Source organism: Chelonus insularis, unplaced genomic scaffold (assembly GCF_013357705.1).
Source record: "Chelonus insularis isolate UGA/USDA-ARS -01 unplaced genomic scaffold, ASM1335770v1 contig_324_pilon, whole genome shotgun sequence".
Lineage (NCBI taxonomy): Eukaryota > Metazoa > Arthropoda > Insecta > Hymenoptera > Braconidae > Chelonus > Chelonus insularis.
In genome coordinates, this window is record NW_023276494.1 from 136855 (window position 1) to 162932 (window position 26078).

General features: G+C 34.4%; 1 protein-coding gene and 1 long non-coding RNA gene across 2 annotated transcripts; one reads left to right on the forward strand and one right to left on the reverse strand.

Annotated features, from left to right (window-relative positions):
• Positions 1 to 2791: 2791 nt before the first annotated feature.
• LOC118065933 (protein embryonic gonad-like) lies at positions 2792 to 18609 on the forward strand. The gene is made up of 3 exons (XM_035081559.1): positions 2792 to 3156; positions 8971 to 9048; positions 16808 to 18609. The coding sequence occupies exons 2-3, from the start codon at positions 8971 to 8973 to the stop codon at positions 17933 to 17935; spliced, it is 1206 nt and encodes a 401-aa protein (XP_034937450.1). The 5' UTR covers positions 2792 to 3156; the 3' UTR covers positions 17936 to 18609.
• On the reverse strand, positions 5084 to 24841 carry LOC118065935 (uncharacterized). The gene is made up of 3 exons (XR_004690204.1): positions 24590 to 24841; positions 24269 to 24482; positions 5084 to 5976 (listed from the first exon to the last, which is right to left on the reverse strand). It is a non-coding gene; the product is annotated as an uncharacterized lncRNA (long non-coding RNA).
• Between the last annotated feature and the right edge of the window lie 1237 nt (positions 24842 to 26078).

Below are 26078 nucleotides of genomic sequence, written 5' to 3' on the forward strand. Positions count from 1 at the left end.
TCAGTTAATCATCTAAAAGGAAGGAATAAACGTAATTCTGTCCCGAGTGTATGTAATAATATGGAGAATAATAAATTGGAAGAGCATTTGTAAGTAGATGATAAATCATGTTTCTTTCCATCTGAACAGATATACCAAAAGAATGAGTTCATCTTCGTGAACGCTCTGACATGGAATCGAGTTCATATTAGCCCCATCTGCCTCCTCGAATGTTCTTCCACATGAACGGACATATACAGGAGAGTACAAACCTTTAGTGTTGCGCGTGAACCCGACGGATTCTACCACTAGACTTCTTCTATACAGCACTGCAACTATACATGTAAAACTGCCTATATAATACCGCGTAGGTACGTGGAATGAATGAGAAACGACTTGTAATGTCTATCATAATACTCAAAAGCAAGTAACGTCCTCCTCATAGATCCGGATTAACTACAGCCAATTGATCAACAATCCAAACGCGCCTACCATGTTTGTCACATTGATTCAGGTATTGAGAAAATAGTACCATGTTTCTTTTTCACTAACAGAAACAATAAATCAGATGAAGGAGTTGGAGGAATGTAAAACAGCAGTTTTAAATAAGCATGATAATCGATTATTGGCTATGAATTTTTTTTTGTCTTTTAGGAGGCTATTAAATTGTTGTTTGTTTGTTTGGTGGAATTAATATGATGTATTGGGTTCTAGGGATATAAATAATGAATATTTTTTTTCAAATATTATTATAAAAATATTCAATTTAATATTGAATAATAAAATAATATTTATAATTTAATATTAAATATTAAATAGAAATTGTTCAATTCTAAGAATCGTTTATTAATTTAATTAATTTAATTATGTTTTAATATATTAATATATAAAAAAATATCTGATGATAATTATTAATAAGACTCATTGATGAGCATTGCGATGATCAGAAAAAATTGAATAATAACTGTAAGATGATATAAAATGATTTCTTAAGAAAACAAATATTGTGATAAAATAAATCAATGTAATTATTGAACTGTTAGTTTGTTTATATTGTCATTTTAATTACTAGAAAAATGTGAGAATTAATTTTGAAATCATTGCTGGTCTTGGGGATTTTTTTTCATTTCTTAGATTCCCATTTAAATCTTCGGATAAATTATGTAATTGTGAAGTTGTTATTGAAAGCCATTTGTTGCTAATAAGATATGAAAACATCGATAATGATGCTATTTTATTAATTAATAATACAGCGATAAATAAAAAATTAAATTATCAAGACAAAAAAAAATATTTTAATTGTAATGAAATTTATTGATTATAACAGTTATAATAATGAAGATTACTCTTCAGAAATAATTAATTTGACTTATGGTACATTTAATAAGAGTAATATTAATATTAAAGTGGACAATAAAAATTTTCAGAAGTAATTTTAATGTAGTTTTTTTTTCACATAGTTTTTAAGTAAATTTTTGGCATAAACGAAATTATATTTAAGAAGTATCTTTTTATGTAGCAAAATTACGATGAAGTAAAAAAAAATGTCATTAAAAAGGAGAAAACCAGTTTCTTGTGTCGTTTTAATTCCCAACTTAAGTATTATCCTTAATTTATAGCTCGATTTAGCCTCGAGCATACTTCGACATTTTATCGGATCTAAGTATAAATGTATCCTAAACTCTCAACACGTGTACAATTTCGAAAGTTGATAATAATAAGCATAATCTAATCAGTTTTTGCAAGAAGTAATGATAAAACAGTATGCTGCAAACACATCTTAATTCTTACATATTAACAACAATTTCAAAATAATTCTTAAAGTCGACATTAGCATATTAAGCATATTGGATGGTCTGCATTTATGAATTGCAATATGGATAAAAATTATAATGGACTAAATATTCGGAAATAGAAAGGCGAAAGGATTAACGTAGGATTAAAAGTTCCTTCAATGGAACCTTTCCAGGAAGGTAACGGTCATTATGTCATTGTCTACACCAATATGCCCTCATATTCCTAAACCAATCAATTATTCAAATGTCTCCTGTTTGAGACGACAATGAAGCGATTAGCAACTCTGTTAACTTTTGGTTTTTGTCCTGACTTTTAAATTAGAGCAATTGTGAAGAGGATACCAACATAACTTTTGTAGGTGGAAGCAGGAGCGAAATAAATTATACAACTAAGAAGAAGTAATTTAGTGACCTGGATTATCCCCACTACCAGCTATTTATTCGCTTTCCTGACCTAAGTATTGGGAGTTGGTTACCGATGCAATAAATTGAATGTCCAAGCACAGGGTTGGATGTATACCTGAAGAGCTCGATGAATTTTACAAAGACGACACATTGACCAGTTTTGTCTTAGCAGAAAAATGTCAGATTAAACCAATAGCTTAGTGTGCCCTACATCAAATGAAATTTATTACTTCTCGAGGTTAGAAACAGCAAAGTGTCAATGCTAGAAATAACTGACAATCATTTCTTACAAATAAACGAGAATTCACATGATGATAAAACTGGTAGAAAACCTGAAACTCAGTATCGTCAAAGTGTTGAAGATAGTCCACCTGGCTGTGACTGGAGTGAAGAGAAGTGGAACCAACAGATCACATCTGGGAGTATCTCAGATCGGTCCGGTAGTGATCAGGATGCTATGGGATTGGTGGAGAACATTTCTTTAGCTTTTGCCAATTGGCAAAGTGACTAGAAGGCGTGGTGAAATGGACGGGCCCATTTTCCCCACTACGATAAATGAATTCAGCTGACTGCCGAGCGCACCTTCGACCAGGCGAACAGGTCGCAGCGCTTCAAGAGCGCTAGTCCTCTCCCGTCCATCGACGTGGCCGCACCTGGTGTGTCTTTTGCGTGCTGCCACGGACGTTTATAATTCTTAAACGTTGTCTATAGTTTTGTTGTTGAATTAACAACTATTTTAACTAAATTGGTAGACTTTGAAGTCAATTAAACCATTTTATTTGGTGATAAGTTTGCATCGATTCGAACCGATTGATCAATCATCAGCCAGATAAGCATCGGAAATTATTTGGCAGTGATCAAGAACTATTGACAAGTGTTGTAAAGACGAATGTTATGTGTTTGTGATTAATTATAAGAGACTACCAGCTTATTATCAACCGGATTCAAACCGCGTGGGAGTTCAAAGAAACTAAAGGTAAGTGCCGGGTGATTTCGACGCCGTGTAGACAAGTAACACCGACTTTATGACGTTAAAATCTCTCTTAATTATCATCTCTACTTAACCATCATACCCATCAGATACTTTTCTTGACTCTTATTTAAATTCAACATTTTTTTTCATCACCACAATAGTTCAGTGCCATAATTCTTGGCTTTACACACGTGCTCTCTTTCTAAGTCAAATGAAAACATTAAAAGATCCCTCATGCTGTGGTCGGTTTTCTGTTGTTATAATATTTGCTCCTTGCAATTCGCGAGGACAAAAGCTCCGAAGAAAAAAGGATCAGTGTCTCAAAAGCGTTACAATTATTATGCATATGATTTTACAAAGGTTTCTCCCATGTCAAAATATATTTATTACTGTGGTGTTGTTTCGCGTATTCTCTACTGTTCCTCTTGTTCTTATTATCGTTTTTTTTTGTTTCGAAATTTATATTTATATTCTCAAGTAAATTCGTTCATAGGGTTGTGGTATGTCAACGTTGTCAACCCTTTATCCATGGACATTTTGTCTCACTTGTAACCCTTTGAGCCTATTTCTTTACGACTCTACCTCTGCTGATGCTTACTTCAATTTTCTCGGTTTGAATACTTTAAAATTCAAGTTGATTGTTATGCAATGATCAATAAAAATAGTCCTAGTAATTGTATTTAAAAATAAATGACTTTTAAAGTATTTTTTATCAAGTAATATGATCCTCTATCATTAGTTGCTCTTATTTATTATCAATTAAGAGAATAATGAAATCTCATTTTTTTGTAATCTCTAAATCATCATGAAACTATAAGGTATTCAATTGAAAAATATATCAGATCCTGGCAGCAAAAAAACCGGGATTTTTTTTTGCAATAAAAATAAAATTACACAACTCATAAAAAATAAATTAATATCAGAGAAAAATATACTATCTTCAACAAAATTTCCTTCTTTTTTCCAATTATTGCATTGACGCACGAATCTCAAATGATTTCATGGTGAAAGTGGCCTCGTCACATTATTTTGACATAAAGTATCTGATGTAATTATACGATCTTATCATCGCTAACAAAAATATCATGTCTCATTATCATTGAAACAAAATTTTCCAATTTTACCTCGTTAAAAATGTTATCACTTAGATAATAATAGACTTATTGTGAGATCGACACGTGCCAATGTACTGATGGGAAAATCCTTGCATCGTTTCCGTTGAATGACAGAACAATAACTGAAGCGCATAAATTGATGCAACCTAACAATACAAGTTTATGTAAAGTTAATTGAAAATTACCGTGAGAATGATACTCTTAGAGTCGACAGAAAATAGTTTAATGACAAATATTATTTTTCCGCATTTAGATATGAATAAATAGATTAGGTATCAAGGTATATATATATACATTTAGTATATCTAAAGATACATAATATAAGCATAAAATAATAAGTACACATTACACAACTTCCCACGAATTGATTTACATCACGAGATTAATTCTTTTTAACTCGTTCATGTCCTCCTACTATTTTCCCTGTTTGATTTTTAATGAGTCATCTAGAACTCTTGGGTTGGACAATTGTATCAAAACCTCTTGAATCATTGACCCTGAATATATTTTAGAGTTACAAGAAAAGAAGTCATCTGAATAAGAAAATTTAAAAAATAATAAATAAAATGATATTGAAAATAAATTTTTAAATACTGTTTTAGGTGTTGGAAATTATATAATTGATGATTAAAAGCTTCAGATGTATTCTAAATATTTGAGGATATTTTTTTAAATGTATCAGGATGAATAATGAGGAAGAATTTGCAATGCAAAGCAACAATACTGTTTGAAGAAGAAAAAAATCAGTGTAATTTTCATTACATTATTTTAAAGTAATTATTGAAATTTAATTGAATAAAATTAGATGTGACGAATAAGAATTATTTGAATTGGATATAGAGGATAAACATTATTTCAAGATTTGTTGTAATAATAATTGGAATGCTCCAGAGAGGAAATACTCGAGTCCAACTGTTCTACGATTTTTTTAATGCTAAAAACAGCTGGCAATCGAATTTAAAGGCAAGACGAATTGGAATACGAGGACGTTATGTGTTCCCAGAGAAAGAGAGTGAACATAACCACGAGTTAAATTGAAAAAAGGGTTAAAGAAAAATTCAAGTGTCGGAATTCAAATGTAGGTTTCAAAGTCCTGTTAAAAATCGAATCGGTCACGGCTTGAGGAGTTGAACAATGTCTCTTAAAAAATCTACACTCGGTCATTCCTCTCCCTTATTCTTGATCGTATTTTTTTCTATTTCTCCAACTTCCTCTTCTCTCACTCTGTGCATCAATTTCTCTCCTTCGGTGTATCCCCTTTTACCCGCAAACCCAACAAGCCTAAACTGTCGCGATAAACGATCCTCTTGTGAAAGTTATTAATTGTCTGCTTTTAGCTCCTGGTTTGAGAGCATTGTGAATCGCGAAAACATTAACCGAAGGAGATATATTCGTCCCCCGACTTATTATTTCCAAGAGCGTCATTTTTCAAGGACCCTCTCTCTACTTGTCTCGAGGCTTTTAAACTTCTGAGTTTGCTCCTGGGGACGTCGATCCATCCATCAGAATGATCGTTAAAAACGAATCTAGATACAAATCACCGGGCGTCAAAAACTGTGATGTTTTGTAAATAGATTTTTCATAAAATTGCCTTCTCATGATTTTTAACATTTTTTTCTCCTTCGTTCTTGCATTCTTTGGACCTCCTTCTTTATGCACAGCCATCCAAAGTTGTTCTCCAAACCATTTATGCTCCAAAAAATCTTACCTAAACAGAAAAATAAATTCATTTCAGTTTATTTAGTCATTAATTTGTAATTTTAAATAATTTACGAGTTTTAATTGAAATAAAATGAATTCTCATAAAGATCAGGATGTTTTAAGAATTAACTTCCTTTATTCATTCATCAGGAAGTTAATTAGCCACAATAGTTAAGTATTCTAAAGCTATTTTTCACATCGAAGGAAAAAATTACAGAAAATGACTTAATTAAAAAAAATTAAAACTTGATTAAAAAACAAAAAAAAATTTTTTCATCATAATATCAGTATTGACAGTTATGATTACATTTGAAAAATTTCCGATAAGCCAATAAAGTATTTATTCGCCTGACAATTAGTCAACGAACCCCATCGAAAAAGTCCACAAGTCTCTTATTGGTTTTTCAGTTCACCAAAGTCAAAGAGACAAGCTTAAAAATCAGGTAGAGAGTGACAAGAATCAGGGTTGAGTAATCGAGGGTTAGAAAGGAGTTGAAGACGAGCAGAGAAGAGGGGATAATGTATAAAAAAATATAAAGAAGTGAAAAGGAAGATAAAAATGTAGGATAGAGGTCATGAAAGGGATAAACGTCGTGCTCGAATTTAATGGTGCGTAAAGTAGAGTAGGGTGCAGAAGACAGTCACCCCTCAAGTCAATGTTTTTTTTTATCTCTCCTCATCTTCATAGTCTTCTTTCCTTTATATTCTACAGTTTAGTCTCATCTTTCCACGCCAGACCTTAAATGCAAAAGTCAACGAGGTCGTGCTAGGGAACAGACAATAAGGAACAATCCAAAGGGGGAACTTTGTATATAATATAATATGAACGCGTCTCATCGTTTCTTTCTTATTCTCTCGACTTTTGACGTCGGTCTGATCTAGAAATGAGGTCTTTTGCCGCTGACTGAGGCACACGCGTGTTCTTTGACTTCATTAACGTACAAGTGTCGGCAAATATTGACGTAGAAAATATAACTAGGGTACGAGTTCTAACCCTTGTAATGTAGTTCAATCTTCATGTCTCAAAATATCCTAATTATTTGTCTAAAAAAGTTTAACCAGTCTCTTAAAGAATTATGCTAATATTTTTCCTGAAAAAAGTGGCACAAAAACATGCTAAATTAGTTTTTTTTTTTAAATAAATACATTATTTATTATGATAAAATTAAAAAAATAATTTAATGCAGAATTATTATTAAAATAAAAAATTTAAAAACAATTTAAACAATTTCTTGTCTTATCTCAATCGAAAGCTAATTTTTGGTAAAATTACGTTATAACATCTGTCACTTTGAAATCAATTTACAAACCACGTTTTTATTATTTTTGCATATCTCTCATCCTCAGGCAAAAAACTACGTGTCTAGATGCTCGATTAATATTACATCTCTGAGAAAGTCTTAGAAAAGTATAATTCTTGGGGCTAAAACGTGTGCCGAATATTTTTTAATAATTTATTAACGGTAAAATGACCGAAATTAAACAGATATTACTATTTTCTTCATAAGAAAAAGGAAAAAATATTTTCTCCCATTAGAGTAAGAATAAAAATGGAGCAACTTGTCAGAGGTTAAAGGGTGTCTTTAACCAGAACTGGTATAAAAAAAATGTAAACGTTAACGAAGCAGCAGAAAGTAAAGACAATAACAAGCAGACAAAGAGGATATGTTACGGACATTGTCGAGTCTCTTGGTTGCAGCCTTTAAAAGTAATTATCCAAGAGAGTCAACGCGTCCACTGTTAAGTCCACCAAGAGTTCTAATTACTGAGTGAATTCTCGTTAAAATACTCGGTCTGTGTTGTATAAAAACAACCCTTCACTACACTTCAGACCCTACACTTAAAGTTACAGTCACGTTAAATATTCGTTAAGTTTCATTTATTCATCTCTTTTATGCTTTCAAATTCATCTTTACACATTCACTTCCTACTAGAAATCTTTCACTAAAGTTCCTAATTAGCTCTTATTTATTTCTCAAACGTAAATAATCCAAAACTATCATCTTATCAATAAAATTACTTTACTTTCTAAATTGATTTTAATCATGAAAAAACAAACTTATTAGTGCAAAAAAACATCGTCATTTGAGTTAATAACAAATTAACGACACAAAAAAATGATTGTAATCATGTTATTTTCACGAATTTAAATAATGAAGGACTTTTAGACAGCAACTGCCGGTTATGGTGGTGAATGAATCGATAAAAATAAAATATTTTAAGAGAACAAGGGGAAAAAAAAGGCCCGAAAAGTCATAAAATTCAGTATTTATCAGATCGTGGCCTAATTTTATTCCAGTTTACTCGAAAAAAATAAATGGGTCCGGACAAGTATATGAGTGTATGGAAGTTATGTGAGGTGGTGAGTAAGGGGGAAGGAAAGGGCACATATATAGTATAAGAGGAGAAAAGAAACTCCGTCAGGCAGATGGCACCGGGCGGGCAGATAGCGCTGATTTATGAAACAGTATCGTCCAAGAGAACGAGTTTCCGTTCAGATGAGACTTGGTTTTGTTACCAAGTTCATTCTAATGGTTTCTCATCATCACTATTGCTTTATTCTTTCAATTAATAAACAACCTGAAACAATAAAATACCTACTGATCAATCTGCTCAATCAAGAATATTTTTTTTTTATTTTTTAAATTATCGTGATAAATAAAATCTACAATACTCGTTGGACTCGGTGGATCGTAAAATTTTTTTAATCCAAGAACTAGAAAAAGGTAGATAGCGACTAGAAAACGTACGTTCTGGATTAAAGTTATGACTGGTCTCTCGAAAGAGATCGAACTTTGAGAAGGTGCATCATCAAACCGGTTCCTCCCCCGCTTGTTCTCTTTTTTATTATTATTATTTCTTTCTCCTCCTTTTTCACTATTTTTTTCAACTCTCTTATTTATTCATCTTCTTCTTCTCTTCTTCTTCTTCATCGTCCTTGAAATCTCGAAACTTGCCACCGTATAATAATCCCCGAATAATGTAATTTATGTAATTGCAGATGAACCAACAGTGCAAGGTTTGCGGCGAGCCTGCAGCAGGCTTCCATTTCGGAGCATTTACCTGTGAGGGTTGTAAGGTGAGGAAAGGAATGAATTTTTAAACAACAAAAAATTATTTCACGATTGATTAAAATTTTTTTTTAATCATTATTTACGTTAAATGGAGGCTTGAAAAAAATTTTAAACAGTTTTTTAGAATATAATAGAACTTAAATGATGACTAGGTGTAATTGATCAATAATAATCGATTAATTACTGTCCCAATCTCATGTTTAAATTCGTCTAAAAAAAACGCATTAATAAGCCGGGACTAATCGACGCGTCGAGTTGAAGCGCAAGGTGCAAAAGTTATGAAAAAAACTCGCGCCCGTCTCGAATCCGTAAGTGGACGGAATCAAGCGAATCGAATTGATTATCTTTATTTTTTTTTTGTACATTTCTTATGCATCTATTAAACTCATCTATTTAAAATGATGATAAAAATAAATATTAATTTTGAACAAATTATTGAAACCACAACAAACAAAAATAATCAAACTCTTCAGAAAGTAACAACAAAAATGATTGGCGGAAGTGTAGTTAGATATAAATGATGTTTATAACAGCGACTTTATGATGTTCTTATTCTCACTCCCTCACTCAGTACACAATATTCGCACAGAGAGTACTTCGATTACCGTATATACACTTTCACGAATCCTTTCACCGTGACTTCGTCTGTCGACTGGAACGAACCGCCGGGAAATGGTTCATATCTCAGGCGAACCCTATAACCCGAAAGCTTTCGAGATGAATACAAAAGTTCACATCAATCCTGATGACAATAATGACTCTTCCACTGCTAGTTTAACGACTTTAGTAGACGTAAAAGTCAGTCACTGCTTTTAAAATAATTAAAAGGTCATTAAAATTATCCAAGAACCCCATTAAAATGTCTGAAATGATTTTTAACTAAATTCTGGAGCCTTACAGCTAATTAAAACACTTTTTAAAGAACAACTCATGACAATTTAATTGGATGATATTTTTCTTATCCAATTTTTATTTATTTATTTCCTTAACTTTTTTTCCATGCTAAAATATTCATCAAAAGAAAGCGCAGCAATTTTTTTTTTTTTGTAAATAATTAGAGTAATTTATAGAGTTTTAAACAGTAATTTAAACTCTTTTATTAGCATCCTTACAATCATTTATTTAAAAAAATCATTTTTTTAACCTCAAATGCTAGGTATCGTTGAAAATTCCTGACCCTTTGATTGCCCTGGCGAGTTCTCAGGGCTTGAAGATTGCCCAAAAATTCGCGTTTCGTGATGGAGCAATGAAAAAAAGATTCATAAGGAATAATGTGAGGAGAGCACGAGAAGATGCTTTTCGGCCGTGGTAAAAATTCATATGAATATTAACGGTGATTTTCCTCTGTTCTGATATTCTATACGGCCTCCACTCTTATTATAATATGCACCCAAATTCATACCTCGTTAAGGGTCATCAGCTTTTCTGGAATATTTAGGCCGATGTAAATATCAACCAATATGATGTAAATGAAGTCCAGCTGCATTGTTTCTGATGAATTCAATGGACTTTGAAATTTATGCGACCTCAAGAATGTCAGTGGAAATTCCCGGGCTACCAAAAAGACGTTTCGAGAGAGTTTCAATGACTCAGACTCATCGACAATTCTTCATTTTTTAGTCTCGCGATGGTGCGTAAATGATTGAGGACAAAGAATTGTCAAGAATACCGTTTTAGTGACCGGTGAAAAGTCACTTTGCATTATCATCATTTTAGGTTGATATATTGTGACTTGACGATGTTGTCTCGCTTCCTGTGATCGTAAAAGACACTTAGGTTACTTCCTGATGTGGGAGAGTAGATCAGGAAATGCATTTTAAGCCTGTTACGATAAGCTGTGGATTACAAGATTGAAGCTTGCTAAGAGATAAAGTTAAGTAAAGGATATATTTGCCAGAGACACGTGTGATTAAATGGATCATAAAGCCGGGATTCCGCAAGTAAACATTGAGCACGTGCGACTATTTCCTTGGAATACCAACCAGTGATTATATGTCACTTAATTGCTCGCAATTCCGAGCACTTGGGTATCGTATACCTGAGTGGACACTTGCTTTTACTCAGAAGTCGACTGTGCATTTTTCTTCGATATCGTTAACATGACGATATAAATAAATACTCTATCTCTATTTTCTTCGAGAAGTACATTCTAGCACAGAACGTGTTGACTAAAAAATTCAAGTGGTCTGAAGATGAATGAATTAGAAAAATTATCGAGCCAGAAAAGAGTCATTTCTCATGATGTGGGATGAATTCTGAAATTTTAAAAAATATAGTCGGCTGTTGAAAGAAGAAACTAAATTTCATTGGTCTATCTGCACTGTTAACTTCCTATTTGATGCATTCAAAGACTAAAGATCATTTTATTTATATTGTATTCAAATCATCTAGTTCTTTATTTATTGCTAATTTAAATTTTTTGCAAACCTCATCAAGTGTTCATTAAACAATTATACGTCGAAAGAAATTGGTTCGAAGTCGATGTTATTTTTTGTTCTCAAGATATGCAAGACGAAAAAAAGTTCATAAATATCTCGCTGAAAACAATGATTTTGAACTCTAGGTGCCTCAAGACTTGAAGATGCATCAACATTTTTAATTCAAAAAATCGGATTCATTCCAATAACTTCTAAATGAGCAGCAATTAATACTTTTCAACTCATTGAAAATTGCCATCACCTTGTTTTTTAGAAAAAAATAAGTTGAAAAAAAAAAGTCCAAGTCGTGACATTTTTTTTGTCCAACAGCACAAAATACACAAGTGTAAAAGATCGTATGTAAGCCAAGAAACCGCGGCGAACCACAGATCACAGATCACACCCATAAGAGAGCGATTTACGATCGTCCTTTATTTTCCTTCACTCTCTGCATATATTTATTCTATCCTCGACTATGAACATATACGTATGTATATTTAGTGATTATATTTCTCCGTAAGTCCGCGAAAGCCCACCTACGGATGAACCCTGGGACCTCGTATGTGGGCCAAACCACTCGGGCGACGACACTCGTGGCTTTACGACGACTTTACGAGCAAATAAATTCTGTCTCCGCGAAAGGATCGGTATCACAGTATCTTCTCTGGCGCCGTGAACATCCCAGAGTCAACGTGGAAAAAACCAGGCTGTAAAAAACTCAAAGAGTCACCACTAAAAAGTAAAAAATCATGACACGACACTGCACAATACCCTGCATCACTAGTTTTATTATACTCTAATGAAAAGTAATCGATATTAAATTTAACATTGATTCTAAAATTTATCAATAACAAAATCTATCTCTAGTTGAAGAAAAAAAAATCATTTCATCATAATTCACAGCTTTAAATTCTGCAAAAAACGATTGGTGACATGAAAAAAAATCATGGCAAGAAAAAATATTTGTTTTCACATTGAGAAGATCCTTTTTCAGTATTTCTGAGCATCAGGAGTTGATCGTAAAATGTATGACTTGGAGTATATGAAAGAGAATTGAATGCCAATTGAGTGCCGATGGTGATCCTTTGGACTCCATCACGTAAGATCTCTCGCCAGTAGTTTCCGTACCTTTATGGTAAGACACTAGAGTAGCAGGATCGTAAGTCAACATTTTTTCTCTTGTCCCGAACTCCAAGAGACCGATACGGGAGAGGAGAATTTGTCTCGAGCGATTTGCTTGCATCAGCTTCTCTCTGGATCTTCCACACGAGCCGATGGAAAATGTCCTGCGTACTCTTTCATCTGCTACACAGACTCACCAACTGGCAACGTCTTTACATATATAAATAAACACACGTGTCTTTGATCCTGCATTGGAGCGTCTCGCGACTTACGAGTGAAGATTGACGGCAGATCGATTCATGCTTCAGAGAGAACAGTTGCGCTTTAAAAGATCGACTTGACTCTCTTCTGATTCTCTTACTGACTTGCCGCGTGCGCTCGATAGATCAACTTTAAAGATAAAGTCACGCTAGTAACCGCAAGAATCTAGAGTCAATTATGTTGAGTTTAATGTTGAAAAAAAATCATTCAAACAAATAAGTCGATTTAATTCTTTTCTTCATCCTTATTGAAGAGTTTGGATTGCAGCAGGTGAACTTGATGAATGCGTAACGTGTTCTCGATTCTTATGCACGATTTCTTGCACAATTCGATTGTCGTGATTTTTATAATGAATACCAAGTGATTCGATAATCAAAATTGCTTTTAGAGTATTCAATTTCATCCAAACGATTACAATTCAATTCAATATCGATGGTATTTATTTTCTACTGGTATTTTAATCTGATCCTACGGTGAATTGATAATAAAAAGTATTTATTTAGAATCGAGACTTCAGACTCAATAAATAAATAGATTACTCCACGACTTGCTCAAGACTATTTCTGCACTGGATGTACTACCATTTAAGTTATCCCAAACTCGTGTAAATTCTTCTATCAATCATGCCTGCACTCGTCTTGATGTGGCTTCCTTTACTTCACCGTCTTTTTTATGGCATGAAATAAATTGATTCATAGTCATATTAATTTTCCCAGGACAAATAGGCTTGAGTTCCAATTCTTTACTTTCTGATGAATGATTGGAAAACTTCTGAATACTCAGTTTAATGTTTAAAAAACAGCAATTGTTTATCATCGAGTTTCCTGACTCGATTCTAGACCGCAGAAAGAAAACGAGAGTGGAACATTTCACATTCCAAACACACGCAGAGTCAGTCGTCTTCAAGGTCTCATCCACTCGTGCGTTCCAGATACACTTGAATCATTGCCAGGAAAAAAATTCAATACAAAATCTGTCAAATTTTTTTATTGAATTCAAGTCCAGTCGAGTCATCATGGGGAATGCCATCTAGGAAGGAAACGATCTTATTTAACTGGAAGGAGATCAGGTGGTGAGTCATTGAAATCGCCGATGAGTCTTCAGAATAAGTAGGATAAACATCGAATACCTACTCTAATAAAATCAAATTTATTATTCTTGTGTGAGAAAAATAACTGCAATTTTTTAGCATGATTTGTTCACCACTTTAATGAGTGTATGAAATCATCAAGGAATTGAATGTTGAATTTTGAATGGTTTAATAATGAAATAAATAAAATTAGACAAGTATTTAAGGCGATGATGAATCAAGTGTTGAGCTCAATGACCAATAATTAGAAAGCAATCACTTGGAATGGTCGTGAAAATGTTCTTCAAAAGGATGACATCATGCATAGCCATATTTACAAGTGATTCCGGAAGTGAAGATGGTAAAGCACGTCTTGGAGAACATAATCCTGTGATGACGCGAGCAGGTGGTTATGGGAACCTTTCGTTGGTCTTCTCCAGCATGCGCGTGTGTGTACTCTCGGACCGTTCGCGAGGTCAAGTCGGTGACGCGCGACACGAGACCCTCTCACCCGCGGGTTCTAGACAGCGGACACGACCACACCGGGCTCACTCTAGAGTACATGAGTGGATCTGAGAGTATACACAAAGAGAAAGAGATAGAAAAAGCTCCTCTCGACTTGCCGGTACAGCGCCTGGACAGGCCATTTCACATTCCCACGTCCTTAATATAGATTGTTGATACGAGTAGATGAGAGAGCGCACACAGAGAGTAGACTATCTGTTATGTTCAGCAGAAGATGCTCGTGAAAAGGTGAAATGGACCTGGAGAAGTGTATGGAATAAGAGAGTCTCACGGATCACGTGAAGCTCAAATGAACCATCTCCAACTCCTCGAGAGCTTGAGTCAATCATATTTTTGTAAAAATTTCAAAAATTATAACGTTGGAATAATGAGGTGGGATTATAAGCCACTCCCTCGGGAAAATAATTATAATCTTGAACATATCACTGTAATGCTACAGGAATCATTTCTGTTATTTGTTTTTTAAATTGTTTGGAATTTTTCATCAACTATTTCTCAGCTTTATTTAATAGTAAAACTGCACTGTAATTCAATATATTATTGCAACATTGTGTTTATTGTTTGCTGATAAAAACTTTAGTTGTAATTTTTGTTTTTTCTTAGTCAACGGTGTGAAAACATATTGATTGACTTATAGCTACTGTTTTTTCTTCCAAATCCGGATTAAATGTTCAGCAAACCTACACACAAGTGCACAACGGGATTCGCTTAAATCGTTACATAATGGTCTCAGAGTGGCTACGATCAGTTCGAAGGATTTCGCGAGATTTAATTTTTTTTTTTTTTCGACTAGCAAAACACGTCGCTTTGAACGAACCGGTGCTGTTTGCCATTTAGGGGTCGCGTGCGACAAATCCGTCGCGCGCCGACAGGCAACTGGGATTATCTCAAATCAGTTGGCACGCCCGGAATCCCGGTGCGATTTGTAGAGGCCATAAAATTGCTCAGGAAAAACTTTGTCCTCGACTTGAGCCTCATAGAACTCGAGTAAATGTTCTTTCACTTTGCTTAACTTCTGCTGCAACAGACACGAGCACTGCGGAATCCGGAAGACTAGATACATTCTCTTATTCGAATGTTCTGTTATTGCTTTAGACTCTTTAGATTCTTCATCAAGTATCTAAAAAACCTAAACTACGCCAATACTTTTTACCATTGGGTCATAAATATCATGTTGATCAACTATTTCTTGAGAAAACAAATTAAATTCTAATTTAAGTTTAGCTAAAAAATGGTGATATGACATTATAAAGGAGCAATGAGTGGGTGAAATGATAACGGATCCATGAACAAAAAGTCTAACGGTCTTGGGTATTCATATTAAAGTTATCAGACACTTTTAGGTCGTTGAAGAATTTGCAAGTGCTTGAGAAAGATGCGAAAGAGACAATTCTCACGGATACAACATTTGCAATGAGCGAAAATGTCGCGTCATCGTTTGAGCTGGATGCAGCGTGACCATAAAATCATCCTATGTGTGTAGATGATTTTACATAGTATACTTGATATAAAGTCTCTTCTAGGTGCTTGGAGAATCACAGGATTGCATTTGGCACGGTACTGAAGTTAGCAGACGGACGAGGGTCCGAGGAGTAATCTTCCGGTAGCAATCTTTAGTTTAGATCGTGGGGGTAGACTCAACGGAATGGTGACCGCTCGTACGCCAGATGATCCATGCTGTCAGTACCACTACTGTGTGAAACAGGTTACGGTGTCACTTCTTCAGCAAAGGTTATTTATCTTCGGTAAAGCCGGAGAGTATAATTTAGCATCTTATTATATTTTTTTTAGTAAAGAAAAAGAGTCCAAATTAGACTGTTAGATCAGAGGTTTCAATTCCGGGTGGGAAGAGTTATTTTCCATCAAAATAAAATGCCCATTTAGATTTTTTCTTCAAAAGTATGTAATTAAAATAAAAATCTAGATGATGATGAAGGAGTCAAAATGCTTGCTTATCGGTTACAGGCTTATACAAAAGATTCAAAAGCAGGATCGTAAATTAGTCGCCGATGACCGTGTGAGCGTGCGGCTTCTTAGCTCTTCTATGGCCGTGATTCTCAGCAAGGCGGTTTTATCGTCGGCCGACAAGCGTTTAACTTTACGATCGACCACGCCGTATGCCCTCCCTCTTCTTATTCACCCCGCTCTCTTGTCTAAAGCATGCTAATTCTCATGACGCGCGTAACATTAAGTCCTGACGTTTAATCCAGTGGAGAATATACTTGGCGTGAAGGTACAGGCCCATTTAACGGCAGTAAGCCGGTAACTTCTAAGCCTCCCGATACTTGCCATCAACTATAACTCAAGCATTTATTGTCGATCAAGTGTAGAGCACAGCAATAACTGAATCTTTCTTGTCTTTTGTTGCAGTCTTTCTTCGGTCGGACGTACAACAACTTGGGAAGCATATCTGAGTGTAAGAATGGAGGGATGTGCGTCATCAACAAGAAGAACAGAACAGCTTGCAAGGCATGCCGACTACGCAAATGTCTGATGGTTGGAATGTCCAAGTCAGGTTCACGATACGGAAGAAGATCCAATTGGTTTAAGATTCATTGTCTTCTCCAGGAACAGACTCATAATAATCATGGATCCACTCCTTCATTTGGGTCTGGTTTTCTTCCTGGTTTCCTACCACCATCACACACCAGTCAAAGTGTCTTCAAAGACAAAGACCGCACGTCACCAAGCCAAGAAGATCTGGCACTTCAATCCCACCTGCTCCACGTGGCTATGCTGAAGCAGGAGCGTGAACGTAGCAACAAGTCACCTCATCCAGACGATGTAGCTTTGCAAAACCAGTTGCGATTACTCGCTTGGCAAAAGGAGCGAGAACGTGCGGGTCAGCCACATCAGCCACCTGGAACCCCACCGAGAGACGGCACGCCACCGTCGTTTGGTTACAAGCACCCTACGACCTCGCCTATGTTCCCTGTGAACTTTGCTCACAAGGAAATCACTAGTCCTCCAGAGTTTCGTCCATTCCTTCCAAGTTACAAAAGAGCTGCTGATACCCCAAGCGATAGTGGAGCATCCTCTATTGATGGCAATGATCACGATGAGTCTCGAAGCAATTCTGCATTGAGTTATTTCAAAACTTCAGCTTCACCTACGCTCTCAGAACGTGAGTTTCCTCCTAGAAAAATAAACGCCACAGTTACTCTCACTGCTGGCTTCCATCCACATACTGGATTGGGTCTCGTTTACCCTCCAGCTGGGCTTGTTACTCCAGCAGCATCTCAACATTCGCCAAGAGGTGGAGATTTACTTCTCGTCAGCCCGAGCCCTGGAGGCTTAGCTGTCGAGCAAGATGAGCCCATCGATCTTAGTATCAGGTCGACAAGGAGTTCACCAAGACCCAGCAGGACTCCTGAACAAAAGCAAGAAACTAGACCTGAAAGTCGCAATAATATTCCTGAAGAAACTACTACTAAGAGCAAACCTCTAGACTTAACACTCAGTGTAAAGAGGCCCACTGAGGTCCCTCTTTCTCTTTAAATTATTTTTTATGTAATCCAAGTGAGCTAGACTCACTAATTAATCCACAAAAATTGTGTTCAATTTGTATATACTTAATAACTCGCGATGACAATTAATTTATTACCGATTAGATAGCAAAAAGATTATATTGTGTTTGTTATTATGTTTTTTTGTAACTCATCTTTTTTTTTAACGCTGTATGGATGGAAGTCTATGCATAAGGAGGCCAGTAGTACGGTGACTTAATATATTCAAAAAAAATATTTATATGTATAAAAAACAATGTATACATATAGAGTAAAATTTAGAAGTAAAATATAACCAGTAGTGCTGGTAAAAATTTCATTAAATCATTCTTTTTTTTTTATTATAATTATATCTATTAAAAGAGAGTATTTAATACTGTTAGATTCTATTGTTAAGTATACACTGGACCATAGGCTCAAATTTTAATAAAATTATATAAAAATTTATCCACTCGTTTCTTTTAATAGAAATAATTATTTACAATTAATGTACACAATTTTATTGAAATGTACGATTTCTCTTTAGCATCAAATTATATTTTTGTAAATAAATAAAATCATGATGAAAGCCGTGGTTTTATATTGATGTAAATAATAGTAAATAAGAGGTGATGATGAGGCCAGTAAGCAACGAAATAAATATTTTTTCTTAACGTGTATAAGTAATGAAATGATTTTTTATTCACTTAAAAAATTTCCCTCTATTAATTTTAACAACGTAACAACCTAATGTTTAAGTCAAAGAGCAGAAGAGCGTCTTCTTATATGTTTCTTTTAGAAAATTTATGACTGAGAGTTAATCCTAAATCCTTCTTTAGTATATAGAGAAGAAGTAGAAGGAGGAGAGAGAGACTGGTGTTTCTCCACACGCGGAATCACTTAGCTGGCATATAAATCAGTGATGAGAAAAGCTCAGCAGCACTACCGTGGGCGAAATCGAACACACTTCTTCATGGTTTCTATATGACTAACCTTGAGTCTTAAGTTCTCTATAAGATAAACGTTTTATGCGTTCAAACAGCACATGAATGCAACCAGTCAACAAGTTTCTTAGCATAGAAGGCAGCACTAAACACGCTCAGATACTTGCTAGTAAGTAAGGAATCAGGTACCATCAATCAATTGCACCAGGAAGCGTAGATTGCAAAATCATTGAGTTACGGATACTTGCTTATACAGAGCGTGACGTTTGACCTTGCCAGGTCGTGTGTTTTTTCCTGTTTTGATCAATCGTACAACTATTTATGCATCATCAAAAATAAACTAATGCGCAATCATTTTTCTTTCTCGTTGCTTCATCTACATTATTCCTTTATTATCATCAACTTCATCTACACGAATACCTGTTAATACAAATCGGATAATTATTTTTTATTTCAACAAATGGTGATGGTAATAATAAATGTGTTGAGCATCGACTAGTGCTGATATTGAGAAAGTTTCATTATATGGTAAAACAATTAATTATAATTAATAGTGAAATGCGACAGGTAATTCGAACGCTTTCTTCATCAACTACCAGACAAATTGGTTCGTAGAAATAGTGGTAAGAGTGAATTAAAAGAACTACTTTTTATTTTTCTTGACAAATTTAAATTGGCACGTGCGTGCAATAATTGCCATGTGCTCGTGTTGTCTGCAATGGATAACAAACGGTCGAAGCCAACGGCAATGCGTCAGTTCACTTGCGACTGCAGGTTTCACCACCACCCGGCAATATAAGCAATCGTTCAAGCCCGTCATGACTCTATGCATGAGTTGAGAAATCTTACCATGCTATTCACTTTAAATTTCAACTGACAGTTTTATTTAATCTCATTTTTTCTTCATGAAATATAAATACTAATATAATCTCCGTGGCATAGATATGTTGGATCAAAACCATCAAATAAATTGCTACTGTAGTTTACCGATAGGTCAGATGTTCTTTTTATTAGATTTTTGCTGTCTAGTTTGTGTTTTACGATTATTTAACATTTAATGATTCGTAAGAATTATCGATTTCAAGAAAATGTGTTTATTTTACTTGAAGATAGATCGGAGGTTGATTGATTCAACCCAATGAATAACTATGATTTAGATTATTACAAAAGCACCATTTAATTTGATTTTGATCGATTTACTTTCTTCCAATGTTTTATTCATTTTTTTTTAAATTAAAAAGTCTTATTGAGTGTAATAAAAAATTTAAAATGCTAAAGTTTGAATTACTGGTATTTGTAATGGCTTCTGGCATATGGTTTTAGCAACATCTAGTGACAACGTTTTGAACTCTTACATGGAAAATTTTATAATTTATCACATTTGTAAATTTTTTTATCATTATTAATTAAACTACTATGTTAATAACTTACATTATATTTATAAATAAAAAAAATATTTTTGGATTATTATTGCGATAAGTAAATTAATTGATATAATATCATGATTAATTGCTGATTCAATAATAAGAAGAGAAAAATTATTTCTGAAACATTGTTAAAATTCAATCAAGTAATTATAACCATCGATAACAACTCACTTTAATGAGTACTTTAAATAATAATTGATAAAAACTGTGTATTCAATGTATTAATATAGATAAAATATTCCAAAAATGTTAAAAAGTTTGATGAAGTTTAATTTAATCGATAGATCGCATTTACAAGGTATTCTCTGCCAATTAAAAGAGTAAAAGTAAGTTTAGCAAAAAATAATTGAGAAAAATGATTCTGAAGATGATGTTAAGGCACGTGGGGCGGAGAAAAACAAGTGGGGGCTAAAAGGGGATGCCGATTAAGCTATGCAATCGCCAATTATCGGCAATTTGATCCGGTTATAACTCAATTTAAAGTAATTGGGCCGAGCCGGCACGACTTGACTCATTCTCCTACAGCGCGCGTCGTTTAACGCCGTGGTGGGCCGTAAATTGCTGATCGACGATCTGCCAATGCTGCCAAGACTATCCATCAGCGATTCTCACTAGAGAAAAAAATCATTATCAATTTTATAAAATCACATATTCGTATATACTATCAAAAAATTGATTATATTTTTTGTCTATTTAAAAATGATTCAAATTTATCTATATTTTTATCAATCATAAAAAGCTACTTTGAATTGATATCTAAGTAAGTAATTAATGAAGCAATTGAAACATGAGAAGTGCAAGCATAAAAATGTTGAATAGTTGTAGGAAATTTCACTCATTGATTTGTTTTGTAAATAAACAACAATCTAATATGGTAGTTAAAATAAATTAACTCTATTTCCTTGGATGGAATAAAAAAGCGAGCAATAAAACAAGAATTAACATTTTTGATAGATTTTTTACAACAAAAAAGGAGAGTTTTACTAAAAGTTTCGTAAGAGAATATTTGTGTCCTGCGGTCAGTCTCGCACCCGTTGACAAATTTGACAAGGTACGCAATCGATTGCTCTTAATCGGTGGTAATCGATACAGCGATCAGAGTCCATTAGGCGGGGAAGCCCCCGGACCTTACCTCAGAATAAACTCTGGTCCATTGGCTTTTCGATCACGTCGGACTACTCACCGAGGAAATCGAGCAAACTTTTCTCCGGTGGAGACACGTCACTTGTCAGTATACGAGTATCGAGGGACCACATTTTTTTATTTTTATATGTTTCTTTCCTCCTTTATCGTGTATCGACAGTTGTGAGACCGTATTACAGAGTATGATCCGTATCGCTTCTTGTTTCTACTTTCACGATGCCATCCACGTCCAGACAGACATCGAAAAAATTATTGGCTTACAAAAATATGGGAAATTGAATTGCATTTTACTTGAGATGCTCATGTGGAATGTATGAATATTTTCATTTTAATAAATTTCCTAAAGTCAACAGATGTTAATCATCATAAAACAACATGCTTTTTTATCATAAATATTTGTATCATTATATCAATTTCACTCTCCAAATTCAAATCATCAGATAAATCTTGAGAATTTATTGTAAATAATTATTTAAATGTCATTAATTTGATCAAATTACATTACATAGTTTGGCATTAAAATTTTTTGAGTAATGTAATTGTTAAAATTAATCAAGGAAATGATGTAACAGACTTCAATAAAAATTGCTCTGGAAATCTTTAAAAAAATGGCAAGCATGAAATGTGATGATAAATTGATCGTTTACCCTTTTATTCATTTGATAGAGAGAGTTTGGTGGAAAGTAAAAATGATAAACTTCAACATTCTTTCATATAACTCCCTAAGGTTAAGCCAAATGCCCACGGAGTAAACGTCTCAATCATCCTCCTCATAGCCATTGAAAGCGATCTGTCTATTCGCACCGGACGATTATAAACTCGTTCGCGGTAACTGGAGTCGAGAGACCACCTCTATACAGTCTTGTAACTTGACGCCAGGTAATTACGATGCATCATTCTGTCATGTAACATCTCCAAAACCATCACCTAAATTTTCACATTTCTTCCTATGCAGTTATTCATCTATGTGTTTTACTAGCTTCACAAATATTAAAACTTTAAAATTTTTTTATTTATCTTCTTTTGTTTAAAAAGATTTTTTTTATTTTCATCATGTGGGCTCTCACGACTCGCCATTACGAAGTCGTTGGTATCCTTAGGCGTAAAAGCAATTTCCCTGAAACCCCATTAACCCCTTGAAGATGAACGGTGAAGGTAGTGCAGCAAGCACCTCCGGTTTAGAGGAGGAAGAAGAAGATGAAGAGGACGAAGAACTCGCACTTGTCGTTCACATCCACACGTTCTATCTACTTTATATATATTCTGGCACAGCATCAGAAAAGAGCTTCTTCCCTCTTTATTCCTTGTCTTTTAGTCCTTCCTTGTCTGCTTATATCTCTTCTATTCGCCTCTCGTTTTCAACGCGTGGATCTTTACGAAGAGGCGAGCGGGGTCACAGCAAGCCGGCCGCTTATGTAAACCATATACAAGTACCGTCGTTTATCTAATAATATTATGGTGCAATGTGCCCGAGTCCCATGTAAGAAGAGCCCGTACATTTACAGCGAGGGTGTGTGCTTCAGATAACATCTTCTAGAGAACTTTGTAGCTTTCCTTTCTATTATTTTATGGCCAAAAAATCCTTTACTTGCTTTTTATTCAATTAGACGTTAATGATTGAAAGCAGCTTACAACATGAGGATTTGAATAAACATGCTTAAGAACATGAAAGAATATTTTTCTTCTCTGTTGATCTTTACATTCACATCCATCTATTATTTTTAATAACCAAGTTTCTTATTTTAAGTATTGATAATTAATTTTTTTAATAAAAAAAAATCCTCAAAATATTTGGTACATTTGAATTAAAAGGAATAATAATTTATTTTTAAAATAAATTAACCGTTAAATTATTTAATAATGATTTAACTTTATAAAGTCAATAGTGTCGATGTTGTAAAATAAAAATGAATTGATATTATAAGACATTACGATAGTAATCGCATGAATAATTTTGAAGTTCAATTTTCCAAGAATGGAGAATCAATTCTCCATGATTTCATATAACTATCTAAGACTAAGATGTGTCTCCCTCTCTTGAATGTCGACACATCGACAATCGCTTTTTCTTACTCGATCACTAGCACTTAGGCTTCAGCGAGACATCGAAGGAGCGACCCATCCTACATTGGACGGTTGGTTTCACCGTATCGAGGCTAAAATATCGCACTGATCGTCGTAATCGACTTCAATAAAGCGAAGCGCATCCCACAGCTAATGGAACTTAAAACCCATAGGTCACACACGCGTGCAAACTCTTTTACGGCACAATATATCTACTTTTTACTCTCTAAATGAAGAAACTTTCATTAACAAATACGACCAGTATAGTAAAAAATATAAGTACGTCGATTAATCTTAACTTCTTCCTTATCAGTGTTTCAAGTCAACAAGTGCATCGACAATTTCTAGCGGAAACTAAGCTAAATACTTTTACTTTTGCATTTTAATGGTCTTATTTTTTTAATGATCACTTGTCAGTTGATGAGAAAAAGTTACATAAATTTCATTATTTTTTATCAATCATTTTTTCAATTGTCTATCTTTCTGCTGTTGGTAGAAAACTCAGTCATGACACAAATGTCATTAGAAAGCTTTATTAAATTTTTTTTTATAAGCATTAAAATACACTCTGATGAATTAGATTCATCATTTTGCTATCAATTGCCCATAGCCTATAGTTTTTCAGAACTGTTGGATAATCTTTAAAGCATCAACAAGCTTGAGGTATTTTGATTTTTATTGTGCTGTTTTTTAAAAAATACCTAGAAGAAAAAGAAAAGAAAAATCAATTGCCAGAAAACAGTTATCCATAAGTAGTTTCACTTATACCTTGGCACCTTCCTGAAGTCTTGCAGCTTATCCAGTCGTCCGTGATCAATTGGAAATCAAGTTCAGAGCAAGCCATTTCGATAGGTAGACATTTTTCAGTAGAGAGCTATGATCGATATTCAACTGGGATGAGTCTCAGTTAGAATAGATGGGCATCCGGAAGTCACGGGATCGAGGTTAACTGACATTGAACTGTTCGATGTTGTTCCGATAGCTACAACAGTATCAGAAGAAGAAGCTCTTACAAGACATCACCAAGTATGAAGACATGAACGTGGAAATATAAAAAAAATTTAAATGCAAATTTCAAGATGCACCGACCATGCTCTCGTGGATGTCGACCTCCATGCTCGCGACGACGTCCGTTGGGGCGCGTTCGTGACTTCAGTATCCTCGATGAATGCATCATTGCCATACCTCCCCGACTTTCTTGGTCTCCTTCATTTAGATGCCGCTCGGTACCTCGTTCTCTTCATCGAACAAACGCTCTCTGTACGTTCGTTCACGTTTTACGAGCCAGATACCTTTGCCTCCTGATGCTCTTTGGTATACCTTCCGTGCGTGTTTCCTCTCTCGCCTCGTTGTTGGAACGTTCTGTGAATAGAAAACGTATTTAAATAAAAAAAATTCATTTGAAACCGAAGAACGGAAGTGAAGGGTAGGACGAATAGAACAAGAAAGAATTTGTCTTTTATTTTTATCGAAAATTCAAATTCTTTCGGAGAATCAACTGCATTAACATGACTTTGAAGCAGCTAATAATAAATTGGCTGAATAAAATTGAAGAAATAATTATGGACAAGGGAAAGTGGATGTTGAATAACAACTCCAGTTTGTCCAAATAGTCTTTTTCTTTAAACAATAAATTTACATTATCAAAAAATATAACGTAACCATTACATAAATATTTAATTCAACTATTTTTGGTATTCAAAAATCCTCACAAACTGAATGGCTCTCTCGGTTGATTCATAATTTAAAAAAAAAAGTCAAAGTTAAAAATAAAAATAAGCAATTGCCAGTGAAAGTTAATCAGCCCGGAAATAGCAATGGGAAATGATCCATTAGTGTATATAAGAAATGTAAAAGCAAATCGATATCGATTGGCCTTAATTTCGTGTCGCGTCATGAAACAGCATCTCGATCAGTAGCCGATAGTAACACAGATCAGTCAGTGTTGCACCTGTAGTCAATACAGATTTCCAATGTTCTCTTAAGCACACAATTTCTGTCCTTGTCAGATGCTAAGCATGATCTTCTTCTTGCGCAGGAGCGAGGACGAATCGTGATCTGGTGTGCAAACGATGGTGAACCTTTTGCTTTCTAATCATACTCAAGGTTAACCCCGTTGAACCTGCTAAGTCCATTGGTGGAGGTTACTCGGACTTCGTCGTCTTCTTCTTTCTTTGTTGATGTAGTTTTCTTGATCTTTTGCTGGGGCAGATGACCTTAACTGGAGAAATAAGATGTCCGCGGTGTCTCTGGCCCGATCTTGAACCGTTACTGATCGGAACGCCTTGTCTTGCTCCATTGTTCTTTAGCCTGGTGCTTTATTTTGTGATAGAATTTACATGAAATTGTTGCTTAACTGTAGGAGAGTCGTGTTACTGGTTTTATCATGTTCATTGCTAATCAAGAAGACTTTGGAATTTGATTGTATCAATGCTCAAAGTGATGTCAATATTTATTTGTTAACATCTAATAATACTCCATTAAGATAAAATAAAATTGACCAACTGCTATCAACATAAGCAGTTTCAACAAGTTGAGTTACTTTGGAAATAAAACCTTTAAATAAAAGCATGATAGT